The sequence below is a fragment of the Diabrotica virgifera genome, chromosome 4 (assembly GCF_917563875.1).
Source record: "Diabrotica virgifera virgifera chromosome 4, PGI_DIABVI_V3a".
NCBI classification, from domain to species: Eukaryota; Metazoa; Arthropoda; class Insecta; order Coleoptera; family Chrysomelidae; genus Diabrotica; species Diabrotica virgifera.
This window is the reverse complement of record NC_065446.1, coordinates 106,827,707-106,849,829: the sequence shown is the minus strand read 5'-3', so window position 1 is coordinate 106,849,829 and position 22,123 is coordinate 106,827,707. Positions and strand designations below refer to the sequence as shown.

Sequence of the window (22,123 nt, the reverse complement as noted above, 5' to 3'; positions counted from 1 at the left end):
TATAATGAGGAATTTAAAAAATAATCCTAAAATCAAAAAACGTTGCAAGTACTTATTACATTTTGAAAAAGCGTATCTTATTCAAAAATAATCCTAAAACTTTTTATAATACACTATTTTAAAGTAAACAGAATTAGCTTTCTTTTTTATTATATAATATATACCTAAATGAAAAAAAAAGTTATAATGAGAAATGTAAAAAATAATTGTAAAAAATATAAAAACTCGCTAAAAGTATAAAGTCTTGAAAAAGATAACCTCTTTAAAGTCGTACAACATTATACAGAAGAACATTTTAAAGGTAATTGATTTCTATTCCTCTTACATGTACCATTGCATATGCCAAAAGTTACGTAGAAAAAAGTTACAGAACAATAATTGCGAAATAACAAGGAAAATTGCCCAAAATTGCTGTGAGTGGCGAAATTTGAAAAATCATATTTCGAAAACTGTAAATCCTAATGACCTCTACCAAACATCATTTTAAAGAACAAATATGTAAGTTCTTTTTCTGTGAAGCAATGTCTATACCTATATCCCCGTGGACAAAAGTTATGGGACAAAAAACAAAATTTCTTTCTTTTGGGTTTCTTTGTGCTTTTTCTTTTGAATATATTTTTGTAAAAAAAAGTATCTTTGACTTTAAAAAGTTATATTTAGATAGGAAATTTAACCAGGAACAATTTTCCAGTAGGCGTGTTTGTAGCAAAAGTACATAGAACTCACCCTAATTCGCCCTGTGCCTAGGGACTAATTCACCCATTTCTCAAAAACGCACCCCCTTAAATGGTAGCACTCCGCGGTTTTTTCATATATAGAGATTCATTGACCATATGAAATAATAAAACCCCGTTAACGTTGTAGTTCCTTTCTATAGTACATAATCAATAGCCTACATTTAGGGGGGTCAATAGTAATGTAAATTTAGAATCGCGTCTTAATTCCACCGTAGCGTTAGCCGTCATCTTGATTTTAAAGAAGAACAGTTTGTTTTTGTTCAATATAGTTATCCGCCATTTTCAACTTTAGACAAAAGGTGTGAGAACCTCTTTTTTGTCAAAAGTTGAAAAGGGTCGAGATATTGAGCAAAAATCGCCATCTTGGTTTTCCTTTAAAACCAAGATGACGGCTAACGCAACGGCGGAATTCACTCGCAATTTTAATTTACATTACTATCGACCCCCTAAATATTAGAAAAATAAAATTTTGGCAGTTCGGCATGGAAGATCAAATTCTATCCCGACGGGACTAACCTGATTGTTCCAAAAATACTGAAAAAAATATAGTGTAGGTATACGGTATTTTTAAATAAGTAGTTGAACTACCTTTAAAATGTTAAAATGAGGTATCACTCAACCCCCTTTCTATTAAAGGTTTTGGGGGTTGTGTTCGCCCACGCTAGAGGGTTGATATAATTTAGCTGAAAACTGGTCTACAAAATGTCAAACAAATTTACATATTTTTAGATCTTCCAGAGGGGCCAAATTATAGAGGGTGACAACTTTTCAAATTTACACACTGTATATCACTTAAAATAAAATTCACCTGTGCGACAAGTACAGACGAAGTCAAGTTCAATAAGTAGTATAATTAACATATTTGATTGATCACCAAAATTATGTCTTTCACTTTTTATTTTTATTGGAATAATAAAGTACATTTACAACATAAACCTTTGGTGAGCCTGTTATTGCAAATTTAAGGACGTCCACTGCTACAAATCATTCTGAATTCAGATCATTAACTCAATTATAATACGCTATAATTGCAAATTAGTATACAGGTTCTGATAACTATGAAATAATCAATCATAATTAATAAAAATAATTATTATATATTTTTAATTCCCATAATACTTGATATCAAGTAAACAATATACCAGTAAATATAATTATTGTGTAGTACCTTCAATATAATTATTAATCACAGACATGCAAGTAGCCAAAGTAGAAGCATGCGTATTTGCATACGATAAAGTGCTTATAGCAAAAACACAAAAAGACCTTCAAAAGAACATGAGAATGTGGACAGAAGAATTAAAATCATACAATTCAGTGGCGGCTCGTCAGAGGAAATTGAGGCTTAGCTTCCCCATACATTTTTTACACACGCTACACTGTTTTGTTTATCTTGAATCGCGAAAAACAACAAGCATTCTCACTATTATACAACGTGTAAATTCCATATTATCACTAAATATCCATACGCACGGAGCATTAGAATTAGAACGCATGATTGCGTCTCAGTTTTTTTATTATTATTGTAGGCAGAACCCTGGGTTATTCCGAGATGCATGAACGGAGCCGAGAAGCCGGCCAGCCTCCGTTGCTAATGCTCCGCGCAGCGCCGCAGGCGTTTAAGTAGATCCGGTCTCCTACCAGTGGCAGCTACGGTGCCATCACACGCTGCTCGGAGATTTACCAACGGAGGATAACTAGCTTCTCGGCTCCGTTGCCAACGAATTTTAAGGTCCTGACTAAAAATAATGAGAAAACTAAAAGTGCGAATTTTGTTATGAAATTTGGTATTTGGGGTTAGAATAATATTTGGAACAACTTGTTCAAATAACTTTTTCCGATATTTGTAACGCAAAGCAAAATATCGGTAATTTATTATGTTTTTGGATTCGCATTAGGCCGCGTTTAGAATTAAAAAAATTCAGTTGTGTATCTTAAAAAATGTGAACCTTCAACCTGTATGGACTGCAAAATTTCAAACCTGTATTTATTTTGATATGCATATCTACTTATGTACAAAGATGGAATTGTTAACAAATAAACGACACAAACTTTGGTATTAAACTTTTACAGTTAGACTAATTCTTTTTAAAATGATATGATATTATGAAATTATGAATTATGATGATATTATGAAATGGTCAAAAAGTGGAAAAGTGGAAAAAATGGTCAAAAAATGGGGCCTTACATTACATTTCTTGGCGCATTTTTTTGCTAGTGCAAATTTGTCTAGATATTTTAGGGTTAGGTATAGCCTCCCCTATTGTAAAAATCACGAGCCGCCACTGAATACTACTTAAGAGTAAACACCGAGAAAACTAAAGTAATGGTAGTAACAATAAACAATACAAAAATAAACATTAACATTGAAGGAAATGGAATCGAACAGATAAGTATTCAAGTATTTAGGGTAAGTTTGAATAATAAAGGGACACAACAAGACGAGATTGGTGTCAGAATAAACCCCGCAAGTAGAATATAGTATGCACTATACAAAAACTTCTTGAGTAGAAAAGAAATAACAACAAAAACAAAAATGATCGTATACCAAACAGTGTACCAACCTGTATTAACCTACTGCCTACTGGGCAGAAAACTGGGTACTCGATGAAAAACAAACAAAGCAAGTGAAATAAAATATTTGAAGAAAGTGGAGGCTGTTAGAAGAACAGACAGAAGAAGAAACGAAGACATTAGACAAGAACTAGGAACGAAATCACTAAAGGTTAAAGCAGAAGAAAAGAAACTGAAGTGGTGGGGACACATGATCAGAATGAACGAAACTAGACAGGTGAAGAAGATAGGGGAAGCGAGAAAAATAGGAAAAAAACCGTAGAGGACGACCAAGAAAAACATGGAACAATAGCATAAACGAGATTCTCGAAGAAAGAGGGAAGACATGAAGTGAGGCAAAGGAACTAGCTAGAGACAAAAAAGAGTGGCGTAAATTTGTAAGTAGAACAAATTTAAGAGAGCTTAAATAGAATAGAAAATATGCTTTATTGTCATGAAAAATTTTACAATTTTATTGACAAAGCTTATAAAAGGTCAAGAAAACAAAACAATAACAATTCAATATACTAAAATTACATAAATCCTCAATATAATTAAAAATAATAATAATAATAATAATAATGACTGCTCGGAAAGCTAAAAAAGCTAAAAATGACTGCTAAAAAAGACTGCTCGGAAAGATTGAATTGCTGCGTAGGGATATTGGTCAAGTCACAGAATATATACGAGGTGTAAGAAGTACAAGAGTCATCAGGAGAGCTGAAGAAATAATACGGAATACTGCAAGACACTCAAGATACGATCCAGAAAACAACACAGCCCAACAGTGCCTGGATACATTAAAACAAAGACTCTCAGTTTATTCAGGACGACTAAGAAGGTACAAAGTGAGTAACAACTGAAAATCCGACAATGCCCTTTTTGAGACTGCTGAGAAGGCGTTCTATCGAAAACTCAATTCCACCGTAGAAAATCTCAATAAGTCTTATCCAAGCCAAGAAGAAATTCATGAGTTTTCGGGAAATCAACTTTCCACACCAGCTGCTCTTAACAACAATGCTGGATGGGTAGAAGATACGGCACAGAACTGTCAACACTACACTACTACTCTCTACGAACCCTTCACCACTGAAGAAGTCTCAAATATCATCAAAGAGCTTCATAACTGGAAATCTCCTAGACCAGATGGAGTTCAAAACTTTTGGCTCAAGAAGTTTTGGAGTGCTCATAAATGCTTATCAACACTAATTAATTATGTTATTTCTAATCCGCAGGATATACCATCATTTCTAACTCAGGGAACCACTTATTTAATACCGAAGGATCAAAATAACACCCAAGATCCAGCAAAATACCGCCCAATTACTTGTCTTCCAACTTTGTATAAATTGGTCACATCCTGTGTAGCCCGGCGTATCTACCAACACTGTGCTCTGAACAATATCATAGAGCCTCAACAGAAAGGATGCGCTAAGGGTTCCATGGGTTGCAAAGAACAACTTATCATCGACTCAGTCATTTCTAATCAAGCATATTCCAAAAAGAGGAACCTATTCACTGCTTTTATTGATTACAAGAAGGCCTTTGATTCAGTGCCGCATGAATGGCTTATAGATATATTGAGAATATATAAAGTCGATGATAATATAGTGACCTTTTTACAACATATAATGACAGAGTGGAAAACTAGAATTCACCTTCAAATACCTGGTGAAAATAACATCGAAACTGAAAATATCGCAATCAGCCGGGGACTGTTTCAAGGAGATTCGTTGAGTCCTCTGTGGTTCTGTCTAGCTATGAACCCACTATCTCAGCTATTGAACTCCACAGATGCAGGTTTTAGCATCAAAAATAATAACAATGTGGTGGCGAAGCTTAATCATTTATTGTACATGGATGATTTGAAATTAATGGCTTCCACTCGAAACCAACTCGACGAGATGCTAAAAACTGTAGAAACTTTTTCCAACGATATTAGTATGCACTTCGGACTAGACGAGTGCCGTATTTTAAATATAGTCAGAGGAAAAGTACAGCCCGGAGGATTCGATATGCAAAATGGCCAGAACATCGAGGCCATGGGTGAAAACGATATGTATAAATATCTTGGAGTAAAGCAAGCGCGGAAAATTGACCATAAACAAATGAAAACAGAGATAACTACTGAGTTTATACGAAGGGTAAAACAGCTGCTTCGCTCACACCTTAACAGTAGAAATTTGTTTAAGGCACTAAACACCTACGCATATTCCGCGCTTAGCTACTCATTTGGTATTGTTAAATAGACAAAAACAGATATAGAAGCTCTTTAGCGAAAAGTACGAACACACCCCACAAAGGCACAAAAACACCATCCTAAAAGTGCAGTAGAAAGAACAGCATTACCACGGAATCTAGGAGGAAAAGGACTTATGGATATAGGTGAGCAATTAGATAAACAAATTGCTAATTTAAGAACTTATTTTCAGATGCAGGCTGAGACATCTACTCTACATCGCGCTATCTGCGCAGTAGATGACTCAACACCGATCAAACTGAGGGAAGCAGAAATGCGCATAAACCACCTTACTAAGGACGAAAAAATGCGCGCCTGGATGGGTAAACCTCTGCACGGGCCACATCCCAATGAGGTCAGCCAAGATTATGTCGACAATATAGCGTCGAACTACTGGTTGATATCAGGAAAGATGTTCCCTGAAACGGAGGGTTCATTACTGGCCATTCAGGATCAGGTTATACCAACCAGAAATTACCTGAAATATATCATCAAAGACCCTCAGGTTCAAAACGACAGATGCCGATATGGATGTTAAGCCCAAGAAACCATCCAACATCTTACAGGGGGCTGCCAGGCATTTGCTGCAACTGAATGCAAGGAATGGCATGATGCAGTGGGAAAAATCCTTTATCAACAGATAGCTATCAAGCTGGGACTTCTCCAAACAGACCATCTCTCGAATTATCAAAACGTCCCTGAGAGTATGCTTGAGGATGGCAACTACAAGCTATACTGGGACCGCACTGTGCTCACAAACCAAACAGTGGCACATAATAGACCAGATCTCGTACTAGTTAATAAATTAACAAAACAAACACTAATTGATGTGGCGATACCTAACAACAATAATCTACGTAGTAAGTTTACTGAAAAGATCGCCAAATACGAAGGCAATGGAGAATGCAAAGTACCCAGGCGATACCGATTATTATTTCTACTACTGGAGTCATTCCGAAGACCCTCCTCGAAAGCATAAAAAAGCTGGGTCTGAATGAACATCTTTATAAGACCATGCAGAAAGCTATACTACTCGCGACGGCCAGATGCGTACGAAAATTTCTGGGAGATACACCTGCATTCCAAGACACCTAGGGCTCGATAACACGGAAAGAGTCCCACCAGAGCTCAATCCTTTTGATACCGTAGGTATCTGAGATGAGTCAATTTTCCCCTTAGAGGGAGTGTGAGCCGTATGGCTAAATCTGGATAATAATGAAGTTAAACAGAAAGAATCAATTGCAAAATTTAAAAATTTAAGTAAATTGCAAATTGCATAGTCTACCTAGTAATTAATTTTTTTCTATTCTCATACTATAAGCTGTGAGCTCGTAGGTAGAGGGGATAATTAAAAATTCGCGAGCGCCAGTAGTGACAAGTTTGTAAACCTTTACTGGAAATTTGCCTTTTGACGTTCTGCATTAAGAGTTGCATATTATAGCTTTTAAATGTCTCACGAAAGTTGTTGTATTAAAAAGTGTCGAAATACTGGTTACAATAGTAACTGTGTATTCTACAACTTTCCTGTCGCTAAGCATAAGGACTTCAGCGACAAAAATGGATTGATGCAATTAGAAAAAAGTAAGTAAACACAATTTTAGTTTTAAAACGGTAGAAAAATTTGAGCTAAAGGAGCAGTTAGCACACTGTCGAATTTTGACGGTTTCAATTTTACAATCCAATCCTGAAACAAAATTTGAATGCGTGACGAAGATAACGACCAATCACAGCAAACGTAGGATGCCGTTAACTGTTATTCATAAGTTAATATTTAAGAAGTATTATACTATAATTATATTAAATTATACTTTTTTGCAGAATAAATTTTTTCTAATATTAGTTGTCAACATAAACGTCAAAACGATAAGCAAAATCGTAAAAATAATCATAATGAATAATAAATTCTGTACTTACTGCTATGTTGAGTCCGCGAGTCTTTACCCGTGCGTCATCATTTAAAGCATACGAAATAAGTCGGAAATCTATTTCACGCAACAACAACTGACAGAAAGTGGCTACTGTTTCGATTACGGGTTTTATTATAAAATTTGACGTTATCAAATATATAGAATGTCAAATGTAAGTTTTGCTTCAAAATTTTTGTGCAGAATTACAGCAGCATTTGAAGTAGCTTAATAAATTCTTTTATTATTATTGATTAATAAATAAATAAACAATTTATAAAAAAATTCAATAACATATTTTATTTTTGTTATTTTATTCACTTTGACGGAAATCTAAACACAATCATTTCTTTACTGTGTGAATGACGTTAGCTTTGTATGTTTTAAATATAAATTGCCAAAATATAATTATTTACCTTAACATTTCAAAGCCCAATATAAAATTAGTTGTGAAAACAACTGTTTGGGTAATATAAAGAAACTTCAAAACGCAAAAATTCGACAAAAACCGCAAAAAATTCAACTGACTGACAGCCACAAAAGTAAACAAAGCAGAAACGTCAAACAAATTGTGCTTAAAATATGAAAACATACCGAATCGTCTTTTTTGTATCTATCTCTTTTCAATGCACTGAGTCTAGATGGTTCATAAAAATAACATGTGTTTTTACTTAATAACAAACGGCAGCTGGTTTGTCATAAGTTTCATGCGTGGAAGAGAATGATGCTATAGTATTTTTACTACAAAAACGTTATTACGTAGGTCAAAATTTTTGACGTAAGAGAACTGTCAAAACATTAGAATGTGACTTTTCATTATTGCCGTGTTTATAATAAACATAGCAATAATGAAAAGTCACATTCTAATGTTTTGACAGTTCTCTTACGTCAAAAATTTTGACCTACGTAATAACGTTTTTGTAGTAAAAATACTATAGATAAAAAGTATGTGTTTTATCTCGCCAGCTATTAATGACGCACGGGTAAAGACTCGCGGACTCAACTGTAATTATCGATTACAATCCAATTACTTCTTTACGTTGGAAATATTACACGATAAGAATTAAATAATAAGTTTGAAACAACTATTATTTGCTTTTCTACTGTACTCTTTAAAATTCCGGTCGAAATAGGAACACTAGTCAACCGTTAGATGGCGATAGCAGCCATACCAGCGAAACTCACAGAGTATAGGCAACACTTTTTTCTTTCCAGAAAATTTCCGGTAAAAGTTATACTAGTAATCCTGTAGGTAGGTGGCGATACCAGCGAAGCTCGGAGCGGATAATATATCAATTATTATGATGTCACTACCTGTATAATAATGAACTTCATTATGATAGAGGTTTTCATTAAGATACAGATTTTTAACCAATAGAATCGCGATATGGCATTCGCGATAAAGGTGGTACACGCGCAGTGACCAATGGCGAGTCAAATACATACGCTTTGACAGTTCTCAATATGTAAACAAACTGTCAAACTGACAAACTACTTAATTTGTTTGCGTTACAAAGTTAATAAATTTGAATATATTTTTTAACGAATACTCACATATTAAAGAAGAAAACCCCGTTGTTTAGAGAGGAAGTTAAGATAAAATGCGAAGAAAAGAAGAAAGCCTTTTTACAATACAGAACAAAACAAACACAGCATGCATACAACCACTACAAACGAATCAGAAACGAAACGAATACTTTAGTGAGGCAAATAAAAGGGAGGACTGGCAGAGTTTCTCAAAACAGATGGAACACGACTTCTACGGAACACAAAAAGAAGTATGGAGAATGATCAGAGCGCAAAGAAAGGAGATGAACGAATTAATAAAAGCGAAATACATTCAGAAGGCAACATTCGCAGACTACTTCCGATCTCTATTTGCTAAAGGCGACGATAATGAACCACCAACACCTGAAGTTACGACAAACGAAGAAATAAACATCGAGGAGGGAGAGGTAAAGGAAGCATTAAGACAATTAAAAAATAGAAAATCTCCAGGAGAGGACAGAATATCGAACGAACTCCTAAAGTACGGAGGACAAGATCTAACTAAACAGCTATTAAAACTAATAAAAAAATAATAGAACAAAACAGAATACCACAAGAATGGAGATCAAGCATCCTAATACCTCTCTTCAAAAAAAGAGACAAATCAGACCCGGAGAATTACAGACATTAAACACAACATTAAAATTAATAACAAAAGTGATAACAAACAAATTGAATGAAATTATAACATTAGCAGAAGAACAACAAGTTTTTAGGTCGAGAAGGTCATGCACTGACGCTATATTAATTTATAATGAGGCAAGTTCAAGAGAAATCGTTGGAATACAACAAACCGGCACATTTATGTTTCGTGGACCTTAAGAAAGCATTTGACAGTGTCACATTAAAGGACGTTATCCACTTGTTATACTCGAGAGAGGTACCTCTGGGAATAATTAAAACGATAGAAAACATCTACCAGAACAACACAATAAAAGTAAAAGTGGAAGAAGAACTAACTGACCCAATTGAAGCCGGCAATGGGATAAGACAGGGGGATTCCTTGAGTCCTTTATTGTTCAACCTGATCATGGACGAGATAATAAAAAAAAGTAAAAACTAAAGAGGATACCAAATGGGAGAAAAACAACTTAAAATAATCTGCTATGCGGACGATGCAATATTAATCTCCCAAAGTGAAGATGATTTACAAAGTATGCTGCATCAATTCAACATAATAGCCAGAAAATTTAACATGTTAATTTCCTCAAAAAAGACAAAATGCATGGTTATAACAGCAGATCCAATAAGATGTAAATTGGAGCTGGAAGGTCAGATAATAGAACAAGTGATGGAGTTTAAATACCTAGGCATCACACTATCTAGCTACGGAAGGCTCGAAACAGAAGTGGAAAATCAAGTGAATAGAGCAAACAGAGCCGCAGGTTGCCTGAATGACACAATATGGAGAAATAAAAATATCGGAAAAGAAATGAAAGGCAGAATTTACAAAACAGTCATCAGACCAATACCATACATACGCGGCAGAAACACGACCCGACACAGAGAGGACAAAAAGATTGCTCGAAACAGCGGAGATGAAAACCCTTCGAAAAATCGATGGTAAGACTCTATCGGACAGAGCAGACTCTATTAGTTAGAAGTACAGGTATATGACGGAGATGCAAGGTGGATAACATTAATAACTGGGTAAGAAACAGAAGAATAGAATGGAATGACCACATAAACCGAATGACAACAAATAGGGCAGCCAGGACAGCGAGAGACGGTTCCCCAATAGGAAGACGATCAGTGAGAAGACCACGAAAACCATGGAACGACAACTTACTAGAGGCACATTGAAAAATAGACAGTCATGCCTATACAAAAAGAAGAAGAAGAAGAAGAGAATATATTTTTTGTTGTGAATGATCATAGAAAAAATAGTGTATACAACTTGCATTTAATTATCATTATGAAGCTCGTAATCTATACGAAACTCGCCGCATACGGCTCGTTTCGTATCCCTCATACTCGCTTCATAATGATTATCATTAAATGCTCGTTGCATAATATAGATACTATAAAAGTTAAGCTGCTGCATATGACACCAAAATATAGATAAAAAAAAATAATAAAACTACTACTTGCTTTACTGTAATTTCTTAGCAATTGATTAAGAAAATTTTCTACTGAATAATATGGTCTTTCAGATAGGTAGACTTTCGTCAGTTTACGGAATGTGGGGAAAGATGCTGCAGATTTAAGTTGTAGAGGGAGATGGTTGTAAAGTTTTTTTGTGGAATATAATATAGATTTTTATACTAACTCAGAGGACGAAGTCGGTAAATAGACGTCAAAGGTAGAATTTCTAGTGAAGTAGTCATGATTAGGTCTTGGTGGAAAGACATGTAGATGTTTACGAATTAAGCAAACAGTTTCTAAAATATAAAAAGATGGAAAGGTTAAAATTCGGTGATATTTGAATTAACTTCGGCAATGTGTTGTTCACAGTTGTTCTTCTGAGGCCAAACAGATGTCTTATTGCTCTTTTTTGTAATTTGAAAATAACATCGAATTGGGCAGCTGTTCCAGAACCTCAAAAAGAAGACTAAAGGAAGAAAAAATATGTTATTTTGGAAGATGCTAAATTAAGTTCATTCACCTCCATTATAAAACCGTATTTTTTTTTATTTTTAAAGATATCAGAGAAACTAAAAAAAAAAAACAAATTATTCGCAAAATATGAGACTACAACATGATTTTGACGTAAACCCATTCTTATACCTTGTCAAGATAAGTTTGAGTAAACCTTTACCCAACAGTGTAAACACCAAAGAAAAAGTCTAAAATAATAAAAAAATTAGCGGAATCCGTTCATGAGCAAATTAACTATCAAAATGAGCATAAATTTTGGTGTACGTTGTTTAACGTGTACTTGGAACGGTAATAATATTGAACGAAACCTTCACCAGAAGAGTAATGTGGAGTTCGAATTGGGGAGAAACTATTAATAACATCAGATATGCAGATGACACAGCGATCATGGCTGAATGTATCGAAGATCTTCAATTCCTTATATATCAAGTCATTAGAGAATGCTCCAATAACGAGCTCCAAAGGCGTTCGCCCTATTCAACTAATTGCCAACAAAGAACCTATTACAAAAGTTAACAATTTAAAATACCTAGGATGTTATATAAACGAGATACTAAATCCTGATGAAAAAATTAAGACTCGTATAGAACTTGCAAGAGGAGGATTTATGAAACTTAGATCTATACTGTGAAATTCTCAGCTGAACTAAGGATCAAATTCCTAAAATATTATGCGTATCCTGTATCCACCATATGGATGTGAAACCTGGAGCATGCAGGTTATATGATGAACAAATTAGAAGTCTTTGAGATGTGGTCATATCGTAGAATACTTAAAATCTCATGGGTTCAACGTATTTTAAAAATAGAAGTCCTAAAAAGAATAGGTCAAGGCGAAGGTAACTTGAGGAAGTTTATAAAAAAGAGAAAACTTGAATACCTGGGGCATATAATAGCAGATACTGAAGAAATATTTATTGCTAGAAGATAACAAATATTCATTGCTCCGAAACCTTCGTCAATGGACTGATTTTTTAAGATTGTATGCTTTAGTTAAGTGAATATTTAAAAATTGTAAAAAATGTTTTTGTTTTCAAATCTAACATGACTTTGTTCTCTTCTCTTTCAGCTTCATACTTCAAGGTCTGCAAACGTTCGGACCCCAATCTAGACAAATGTGTTACGGATTCAGTTATGACTCTTAAACCTCAACTTGCAAAAGGAATACCAGAGTTAGAAATCCCACCATTGGAACCATTCGATTTAGATACAATAGTTTTAAAAAGTGGAAATGCTGGAGTCAGGATAGACGCAAATTTTTCTAAGCTTATTGCCACAGGAGCGTCTGGATTTGAAGTATATGATATAAAGTAAGCAGTTTAAGTGTTTTTGTGCCTGCTCAATTGCTTCCCATAGATCATTTCTATTCCGTGACCTAAGGTTTCTTTCATTTAATTTTTTTAACAACTCTGCCCACACACTTTCGATGGAGTTAAGGTCTGGACTCCGGGTAGGTCACGGAAGAACATTAACATGAGCTTCTTCCAACGATTCTCGAACAATTCTACTGCATGCACCGGGCAATTGTCATGTTGAAAGATAAAGATTGCTATTGAGGAATCTCTTGAACACTGATGGCAACATTATGTTCTCAAGAATGCGCTTGTAATAATCCTGTTAATTTTTCTTCTACATCTGGCGATTCTTCTTCTTGTGGTGCTTTCTGCTTTAGTGGAGGTTAGCGACTACACTAGCAAATCTGTCTCTGTCCAATGCGGCTCTAAACAAAGATACTAGATTTGCTGTAAAACTGATATTTACAAAATACCCTAAATAAGGGCCACAATAATACAAAACGTTTTCGGATTAAGAAATCCATCATCAGTGTTTTAAAAGTCCTAAAATTAAGTATAACCTAATTAATTGAGAAAAGTTAAAAAAATTTACAGAGTTTTTAAAAAACAAGAGGTCATACTTCAAAAAATAGCATGCCTGAGCGACCAAAATGTGTTGGGTAAAAACCCTTTAAATGTAAACTATCGTGTTATGTTACATATTTATATAAGATTGAAATGATGTTCGAGATATGCCTGGATGTTACCCAGGGCAACACAGGACTCTTCCCACGTGGTTAGAATTTTTTTTTGGAGAAAACCTCACATATTGGATTTCAATGGCCAACTGACAACTGCATTCAAGAGCAACCCAAAATGACGTTAAGAACTGTCAATGTAACCTAGTTGTATTATTATTTCAGCCACATTGTTTAAAGATTATTTTAATATTTGAGATAAAATCACTATAAAATTTACATATGTTGGAGTTAAAGTTGTTCGAAAATAGATGAAAAAAATTTCTTTAAAATAATCTTTTAATCTTAATTTTTTTCACCAATTTTTTCCAATTTTTTTTTCATATATTTTCGAACAACTTTTACTCCAACATATGTAAATTTGATACTGTTTTTTATCTCAAATATTAAAATAATCTTTAAACGCTGTGGCTGAAATAATAATACAATTAGGTTACATTGACAGTTCTTAACGTCATTTTGGGTTGCTCAGAGTCCTGTGTTGCCCTGGGTAACATCCAGGCCTATCTAGAACATCATTTCAATTTCATATATATAAATATCTAACATAACACAATAGTTTACATTTAAAGAGTTTTTACCCAACATATTTTGGTGGCTCAAGCATGCTATTTTCTGTAAGCATGACCTCTTGTTTTTTAAAACCTCTCTCAATTTTTTCAACTTTCTCAATTAATTAGGCTATACTTAATTTTAGGACGATTATAACACTGATGATGGATTTCTTAATCCGAAAACGTTTTGTATTATTGTGACCCTTATTTAGGGTATTTTAAAATATACCTTTTACAACAAATCTAGTATTTTGTGATTTATGGTATACAGCCAGCTACAGGAAGTTTATTTTCCTCATGGATTTTCTAAACAAAGATGTTGAATCTTGGCCGGTCCATTCTCTGATATTTCTAAGCCATGAAATCTTGCGTCTACCGGGACCCCGTTTTCCTTCAATCTCACCCTGAATGATCAGTTGCGCAAGGCGATACTTTTCGTTTCTCATTATGTGTCCCAGGTAGCTAACTTTTCTGACTTTAATGATTTTTAGCAGTTCCTTATCTGTACCTTTCCTCCTCAAAACATTTCAGTTGGTCGTGTGGGTTGCCCAAGGTATTTTCAAAATTCTTCTATAAAGCCAGAGTTCTAACTTGTTCATCAGTGTTATAATGAGTGCCAGGCTTCCGTTCCATACAAACGTATTGACCAAACATATCAATGCAGAAAACGACATCTAAGGCTGATATTAATGCTACTGTTACAAAATAAGCTCTTCATCTGTTCTTCTTGATAAATCCTTGTCGGGCTAACTCTATTCTCGCTCTGACTTCTTGTATATCTAGCGATAGTCCAACGCAACAGTTTCAAATTCGTGAAATATACTTTCTCAACTAAAAAGACAACAAACTGAAAAGTCTCAGATACAGAATCCGCCATTATAATAAAAATGAAATTGGTAAATAATTATTTAAATCTAAAACTTTTCTCGTTGGAAATTCTTCCTGATACATCCGTAATCTGTGACTATTACAATTTATAAGACAACAGACGACGAATATAGAGAACGAAAAAGACTTTACTATATGCAGTCACATTCCGTTTTCATTCGTCTAGGAAAAGGACAGAAAGAACTTTCATAGTATTCAAATCTGAGTAAAGATAGAAAAGAGAAAGACGTTTCTTGCTTGCTTTCGATTCAGAGGGATGCACAATCCCTGGACAGCTGTTTCTGTCATACAGATTTCTTCAGCAGAGCTAGCGTGCGCACCTCTGAAGCAAAACCAAGCCAAGCCATCTATTTATGTAAAATTTTAAAAATCATTCAAAATCCACTCTGGGACGCAATCAGCGACATCCCTTAAACAAACTGAAAAGTCTCAGATACAGAATCCACCATTTAAATAAAAATTAAATTGGTAAATAATTATTTAAAACTGAAAACTTTTCTCGTTGGAAATTCTCCTTGGTACATCCTTACTCTGTGACTTTTACAGTTTATAAGACAATAAACGACAACACCTCTGAAGCAAAACCAAGGTAAACCATCCATTCATGTGAAATTTTAAAGATCATTCAAAATCCAGTCTGGGACGCAATCAGCGACATCTTTTAAACAAACTGAAAAGTCCCAGATGCAGAATCCATCATTGCATTTTCATGAATGAAAACGGAATGTGCACGCTAGCTCTGCTGAAGAAGTTTGTAAGACAGAACCAGCTGTCCAGGGATTGTGTATCCCTCTGAATCGAAAGAAAGCAAAAACCGTGAAATGTCCATATATGTGCATATAGAAAAGTCCTTTTCGTTCTCTATATTCGTCGTCTGTTGTCTTATAAATTGTAAAAGTCACAGATTAAGAATGTCTTCCTCTTTATGTGCCGTCTTCTACCGAAGGTTGGCGACCATCGAACGATAGGTTTCTCTGTTTTGTGCCGCATGTATTATGTTCGCAGCTTCTGGTACTTAAAACCATTCTCTCAAGTTTCTCAGCCAGGATTTCTTCTTTCTGCCCAAACCTCTTCTACCTTCAATCTTGCCTTCCACGATAAGCTGTAGCAGACTGTACTTATCATTACGGAACACATGGCCCAGGTATGACGCTTTCCTCCTTTTAACAGTTGTTAACAATTCCACCTCTTTACCCATTCGTCTCAATACCTCTGTGTTGGTCACTCTGTCTGTCCAAGGTATTCTCAGTATGCGTCGATACAGCCACATTTCTAGAGCCGCTAAATCGGAGGATAACGCTTAGGTAGCGGTTGCTTAAGAGCTTTCTCATTTTTATGAATTTTGATCTTGCTATTTCAATTCGGATCCTAATCTCTACGTCTGGGTCCCACTTATCATTTACATCCCAGATATTTAAATCGGTGTACTCTTTCAATACGCTCGGCTTCAATATTCAGGTAGATATGTTGAATGTTCTTTTTACTGATCACCATAAATTTAGTTTTCTTTCTATTGATCTTCAGTCCAAATCGGTTGCCAGTTGTACTTACTCTATTTAGCATCATCTGTAAATCTTCGATGTTATCGGCCAGTATAACAGTATCATCTGCATATCGAAAATTACTTATTGGTACGCCATTAATCTTGATGCCGTCATTGTACTCTTCCAGTGCCTCTAGAAATATTTGTTCCGTGTACAGGTTGAAAAGCAGTGGCGAAAGAATACAGCCCTGTCTAGCCCCTCTAGAAATGGTTATGTTTTCACTCACCATATGCCCATTCTTTATGTGGGCTATTTGATTCCAATATAGATTTTTTATAATCTGGATGTCCTTAGTGTCAAGTCCTGAAAGATGTAATAGTTCTATGAGTTTGTCATGTTTGATAGTATCGAATGCTTTCTCATAGTCGATAAAACAGGCGTAAACGTCTTTCTGTTGATCCAGACATTTTTGAATCAAGATTTGTATTGCAAATAGGGGCTCTCGAGTTCCAAAACCGCATCTAAAACCGAACTGTGTTTTACTTATGCTGTGTTCTAATTTTGCTCGTATTCTGGAATGGATAATACGCAAGAATACTTTAAGGGTGTGACTCATTAAACTTGGGGCATAAATGTAGATTACAACCAGTCCGATGGAATTTGACCAGTATCGCATATCTTATTAAACAGTTCCAATACTACATTCATGTTGTTCTCGTTAAAAACTTTTAAAAATTCGACTGGTATTTCATCGCATCCTGTTGCTTTCCCATCTTTCGTTTGATCTATAGCTTTTATCACCTCACTTTTCAATATTTTTGTTCCATTCAGATCAGTAGTGTTCGTAGAAATATGACGATAACCCCTAAACAAATCTTCTATGTAAATTGCCCAAGTCTGTAACTGTTCTCCTTTATCTACAATAAGTTTGTTGTTCTCGTCTATTAACTTACCAAACTGTTTTTTCTTGTAAGTATAAGTAAACTCCTTGATTTTTTTATGCACGTTAAAACTATCGTGTCTTCGTTCTAGCTCTTCTATCTCTTGACATTTTTCTTGTAACCATTTCTCTTTGGATTCTTTCATCTTTCTGCTGACAGTTCTATTCAGTTCTTTATATTGTTCGGGATTATACTTATTTTCCCTCCTTCTGTCCATGAGGTGTAATATTTCATCTGTCATCCCTTCGTTCTTCTTCTTCCGCTCGTAGTCACCAATTACTTCTTTCGCACCGTTGCATATAGCGTCCCTTAAGTTGAGCCAGTCTCTTTCAATATCATCAGTATTGGTTGTTAAAGCAACATTAAGAATGTACCAGGAAGAATTTCCAACGACAAAAGTTTCAGATTTAAATCATTATTTACCATTTTAATTTTTATTATAATGATGGATTCTGTATCTGAGACTTTTCGGTTTGTTTAAGAGATGTCTAGGGATTGTGCATCCCTCTGAATCGAAAGCAAGCAAAAGCCGTCTTTTTCTTTTAAAAAGACAACATATTTTAAAATTATTATTTTTTATTTTTAGGTGCGATATACCCAAAAACGTATTTTTATTTAAGCTCAAAATACCACATTTAGAATTCAATGGTGATTACGACATTGATATGAATGTCTTGGTTTTAAAGTACAAAGGTAGCGGGCCAATTTCCGGAAACTTTAGTAAGTATAAATATAATGTAGAGTAAGTTGCTCTTTTTCTTTCTCTTGCATCTATATCATACAATTCACTGCCTGTTTGTATCAATATCAGACCATCCTCGCAAGTTCTTCAATCATGAAGTCTCTGGACTGCGTCTGTCTGCTAGTTTCCCTTATCCGAAGTTATACATATCCGAAATACTTACTTCAGCTTTTTCTTCTTGATGCTTTTTATAATCTCAGTAGTCTTGCTGAGACGTTCTAGTATTGTGGAGCTTCGAATTTTCTTCACTCAAGAGACATTTAAAATTCTTCTACAGCAAGTAAATTGCCCTTATAGTCTAAGTGGAACCTTTCCGCAATATTCAATTAACTATTTAAAGTCACAAAGAACATCATTTATTTTACCATTCCATGTAGATAACTCACCATAGATACATCTCCAAAATTCACGAAGGAGTTATTTGATTAATTTTTGCTACACCTCTGAAATTTAAAGCTTGAATACCATAAATACACAAAATTCGAGCTGATGTATGATTGGTTATAACAAATACAAAATTATCAACATTTAAAGTGATAACAAGTGACCTCAGAGAGTCTTCTTCTTTCTTCTTATTGCTCTTTATAAGCATTTCTGCTTGTGGATTGGCGGATTTTAATCTCTATGGAAGGTTAAACTCCATATTTTGCGTGGTAGGCCGATACCTCTTCTACTGATTGGTGATTTATTTCTGGCTACTTTGGCCACATGTGTCTCCCCCATTCTGCTTCTGTGTTTATTCCATTCTTTTTGCTATTTAGTGTCCATTCGTTTATAAACTGTACGTTATATTTTGTTCTAATGTCTTCACTTCTCTTTTGATCTCTCACCGTATTTTCTGTAATTCTTCTCAATACTCAAATCTCTGTCGTTTCCAGTAGTGTTTGTGTTGTGGCTGTATCTGGTTTTGTTTCTGATGCATATGTCATTATTGTTATTAAGGCATCCTGCCAATCTATTTGCTTTTTGTACTAGATTTCTCACTTCTTTGTCCAGGTCTCCATTGCTTCACAGTGTAATTCCAAGGTATTTTATTTCCATTACTTGTTCAATACTGCTGCCATCAATTTCTATTTTACATCTGATTTGTTTTTTACTGATTACTATTGTTTCAGTTTTCTGAGATGAAATTTTCAGATTGACTTCTTTTGCTCTTATGTTAAAACTGTTGACTAATCTTTGCAGACTATCTTCATCTTGAGCTATCAATATTGCGCCGTATGCGTAAGAGTATTTTTACTTCTATTTTTATCATACAAATTCGTTTAGTATTCGTATTCCGTCTTTAACTGCAGCTTTTCTTTTCTTCAGCTTTTCTAGTTGTTTTAGGAGTTCCTGTATACTTACATTAACTTCTTTATTTGTAGGAACTTCTGGTGTTTTCGGTTCTAGCGTTATTTGTTCTTCCTCTTCTACCTCCGTTCTTTGACCTCTTATAAAGCGCCATATTTCCTTTTGGAGACCATAAAAATCATGTTCCATTTCTTTCGAAAAACGTTTCCAGTGCTCCTTTCTTCACTTCTTACGAGTGAATTAGTTTGGTCTTTTATTGTCTTATAATAATAATTATCGCACGCCTTTTATGTCTTGGTTGACATTTATTTTAGGTAAGCTAAGAGGCTGAGTCTTTTTAAATACTACGTGTAAGCAAATGATTTTTGGTCTATTGTTTTAACATATAATGCTTCATATTATCATGCTTTTGAACACCTTATGGAAGATACAGATTTTTAAGACATATAGGGTGAAGATAGCCCCAAATTTAGTTCGCAATTATTATACAGAAAGACACTGCTTAAAGTATACATAACTAATCTTTGTCTCTATCTTTTTCTGTACTTATTTTTGTTATTTTTTAGCCGACCTGGACGTACAAGTTAGATTAAAAGGCCACATAAAAAAAATTGATGGTAAAAATTACCAAACATTCGAAAAAATTTTAATACTGTTGAAAGTTGGAGGTTCGCACTTAAAACTGGGAAACCTGTTTCTTAATCAAAAAGGTTTAGGAGATGCCACGAATCAGGTTGTTAACGACAATGCTGATATATTTTTAAAAGAAATACGACCTGCCCTAGTAGACTCTTTATCAGACAAATTCACTTTAATAGCGAATAAAGTGTGTAGAATGTTTACTTATGACGAGCTGTTCCCAATGTAATCTCTATTAAAGTGATACATGAGTGATATTTTTTGTTTTAGATAGTTTTTTAGGTAATAAACTGTAATGAAACTAAGTCATTGTTTTTATTATCCACAAAACATACTATCATCATCATTGGCTGTACAACCTCTGGTAGGTCTTGGCCTGTTCTAGAATCAGCTTTCATTACTTTCTCGCCTTGGTTTTCCAATTTTGTACTCTTAACAGTCGTAAGTCGTCTCCCACCTGGTCCGTAAATCGTGCTCTGGGCCTGCCTTTTTTCCTCACTCCATCTGGTCTTTCCTTATAAATGTTTTTCGACGGCGCGGCACCTTGTCGTTCACTCTATCTCTAAGGCAGGCCGCACATCAAAGAAACATGAAACGTAAGACATGAAACATAAAACGTGAATCACGTTTCATGAAAATAAAAAAATGCTAAACAAATAGAAGTCCGCATACCAATGAAACGAGCGTGATTCATGCGTGTGAAACATTTTTATCTTCCGAAGGTACACACCAAAGAAACATTAAACGTGAAACACGTTTCATGGAAATAAAACACTGCTAAACAAATAGACGTCCGCACATCTATCAAACGAGTGTGATTCGTGCCCATGAAACATTTTTATCTTCTTGAAACGTATTTCATGAAATAGGACGTGTTCTACTTTTCGATATCAGTTTCATTGTTTTGAATAATTAATTACGTGCGTAAAATAAATGCCGACCAAGAATTTAATATTGCATTGGTTTCTGTGGTGGAGCAGAACGAAGAGTTGTACAATAATAATTATAACCTGAAGTGGTACTCGAATAGACAATAACAAGAAAATATCGTTTTTTAAACCAGGACCGACAATAAAACAATGTAAATGTTTGAATACTCATTCTATAAAGTAATTTAAATTTAGCAAAGATGATCATTTAATTCGTTTGTAATCAAATATTATGTACTATGGTTATGATTTTTGGACAGTAATAAAAGAGTTTCCACAACAGCAACGACCTCGTCATCATCACTTTCGATTATTTACTATACAAATTTTATTTTTGTTTCTTTGATTAGTATATTAGTGTTGGCAACAGAGATTAAACTTCGCAAACTCGACACAAGTCCGGTTTTACTTTTTTTCTGGTATATCAAGCGGTGCTTATTATGAGACTAACATTTTCTTAAAAGATTTGCCCCGGAACATCCATTTTTATCCCTTTAAAGGGGGTAGGGAAAAATCCTACTCCATCAGTAGGTTTTTTTTTATAAATATATATTATGATTATTGCAACATCCCTGCGGAAACTACTCTTATCCCTGAAAATAAGTTTGGCGAGCATGTTTTTACGATTTTTTCATTACCTATATATTTTTTGAAACAACGCTTATACAGAATTAAAGACCACTATTTGCTCTTCGTTACGGCACAGTGGCGCCGCAAACTTCAGAAATGCTTTGGCGGGCTCCAGTTTTTGTTTTTTTTTTCGTCACCTATTCATTTTATTAATAACATACTTATGACAAATAAAAAAACACACTGTCTGCTACATATTTTATTATGACCTATATATACATATTTTACTTTTTTTGCACCCTAAAGGCACAGTGGTGGCCCAGAGTCAATTTTTGCATATTTTCTTTATTAATTTTCCCTTTTTTGGGGTGGTTTCGTGAAAAATATGGGGGTGCATTATACAAATTTGTAAATAACACTTGTACACGGGTAATCGCTGAAAGTTTCTTTACGCTAGCATAAGCGGTTCAGAA

At 34.6% G+C, this 22,123-nt stretch overlaps 1 protein-coding gene across 1 annotated transcript in view; it reads left to right on the top strand.

Moving 5' to 3' along the window:
- Window positions 1–20,456, top strand: part of LOC114325665 (circadian clock-controlled protein daywake) — a 29,309-nt gene extending 8,853 nt beyond the window's left edge. Inside the window, exons 2-4 of the mRNA XM_028273783.2 lie at window positions 12,648–12,888; window positions 18,064–18,197; window positions 20,079–20,456. Of these exons, the coding sequence (XP_028129584.1) occupies window positions 12,648–12,888; window positions 18,064–18,197; window positions 20,079–20,380 (677 nt within the window). The 3' untranslated portion in view covers window positions 20,381–20,456. The remainder of the gene's footprint in view (window positions 1–12,647; window positions 12,889–18,063; window positions 18,198–20,078) is intronic.
- Window positions 20,457–22,123: the final 1,667 nt, after the last annotated feature.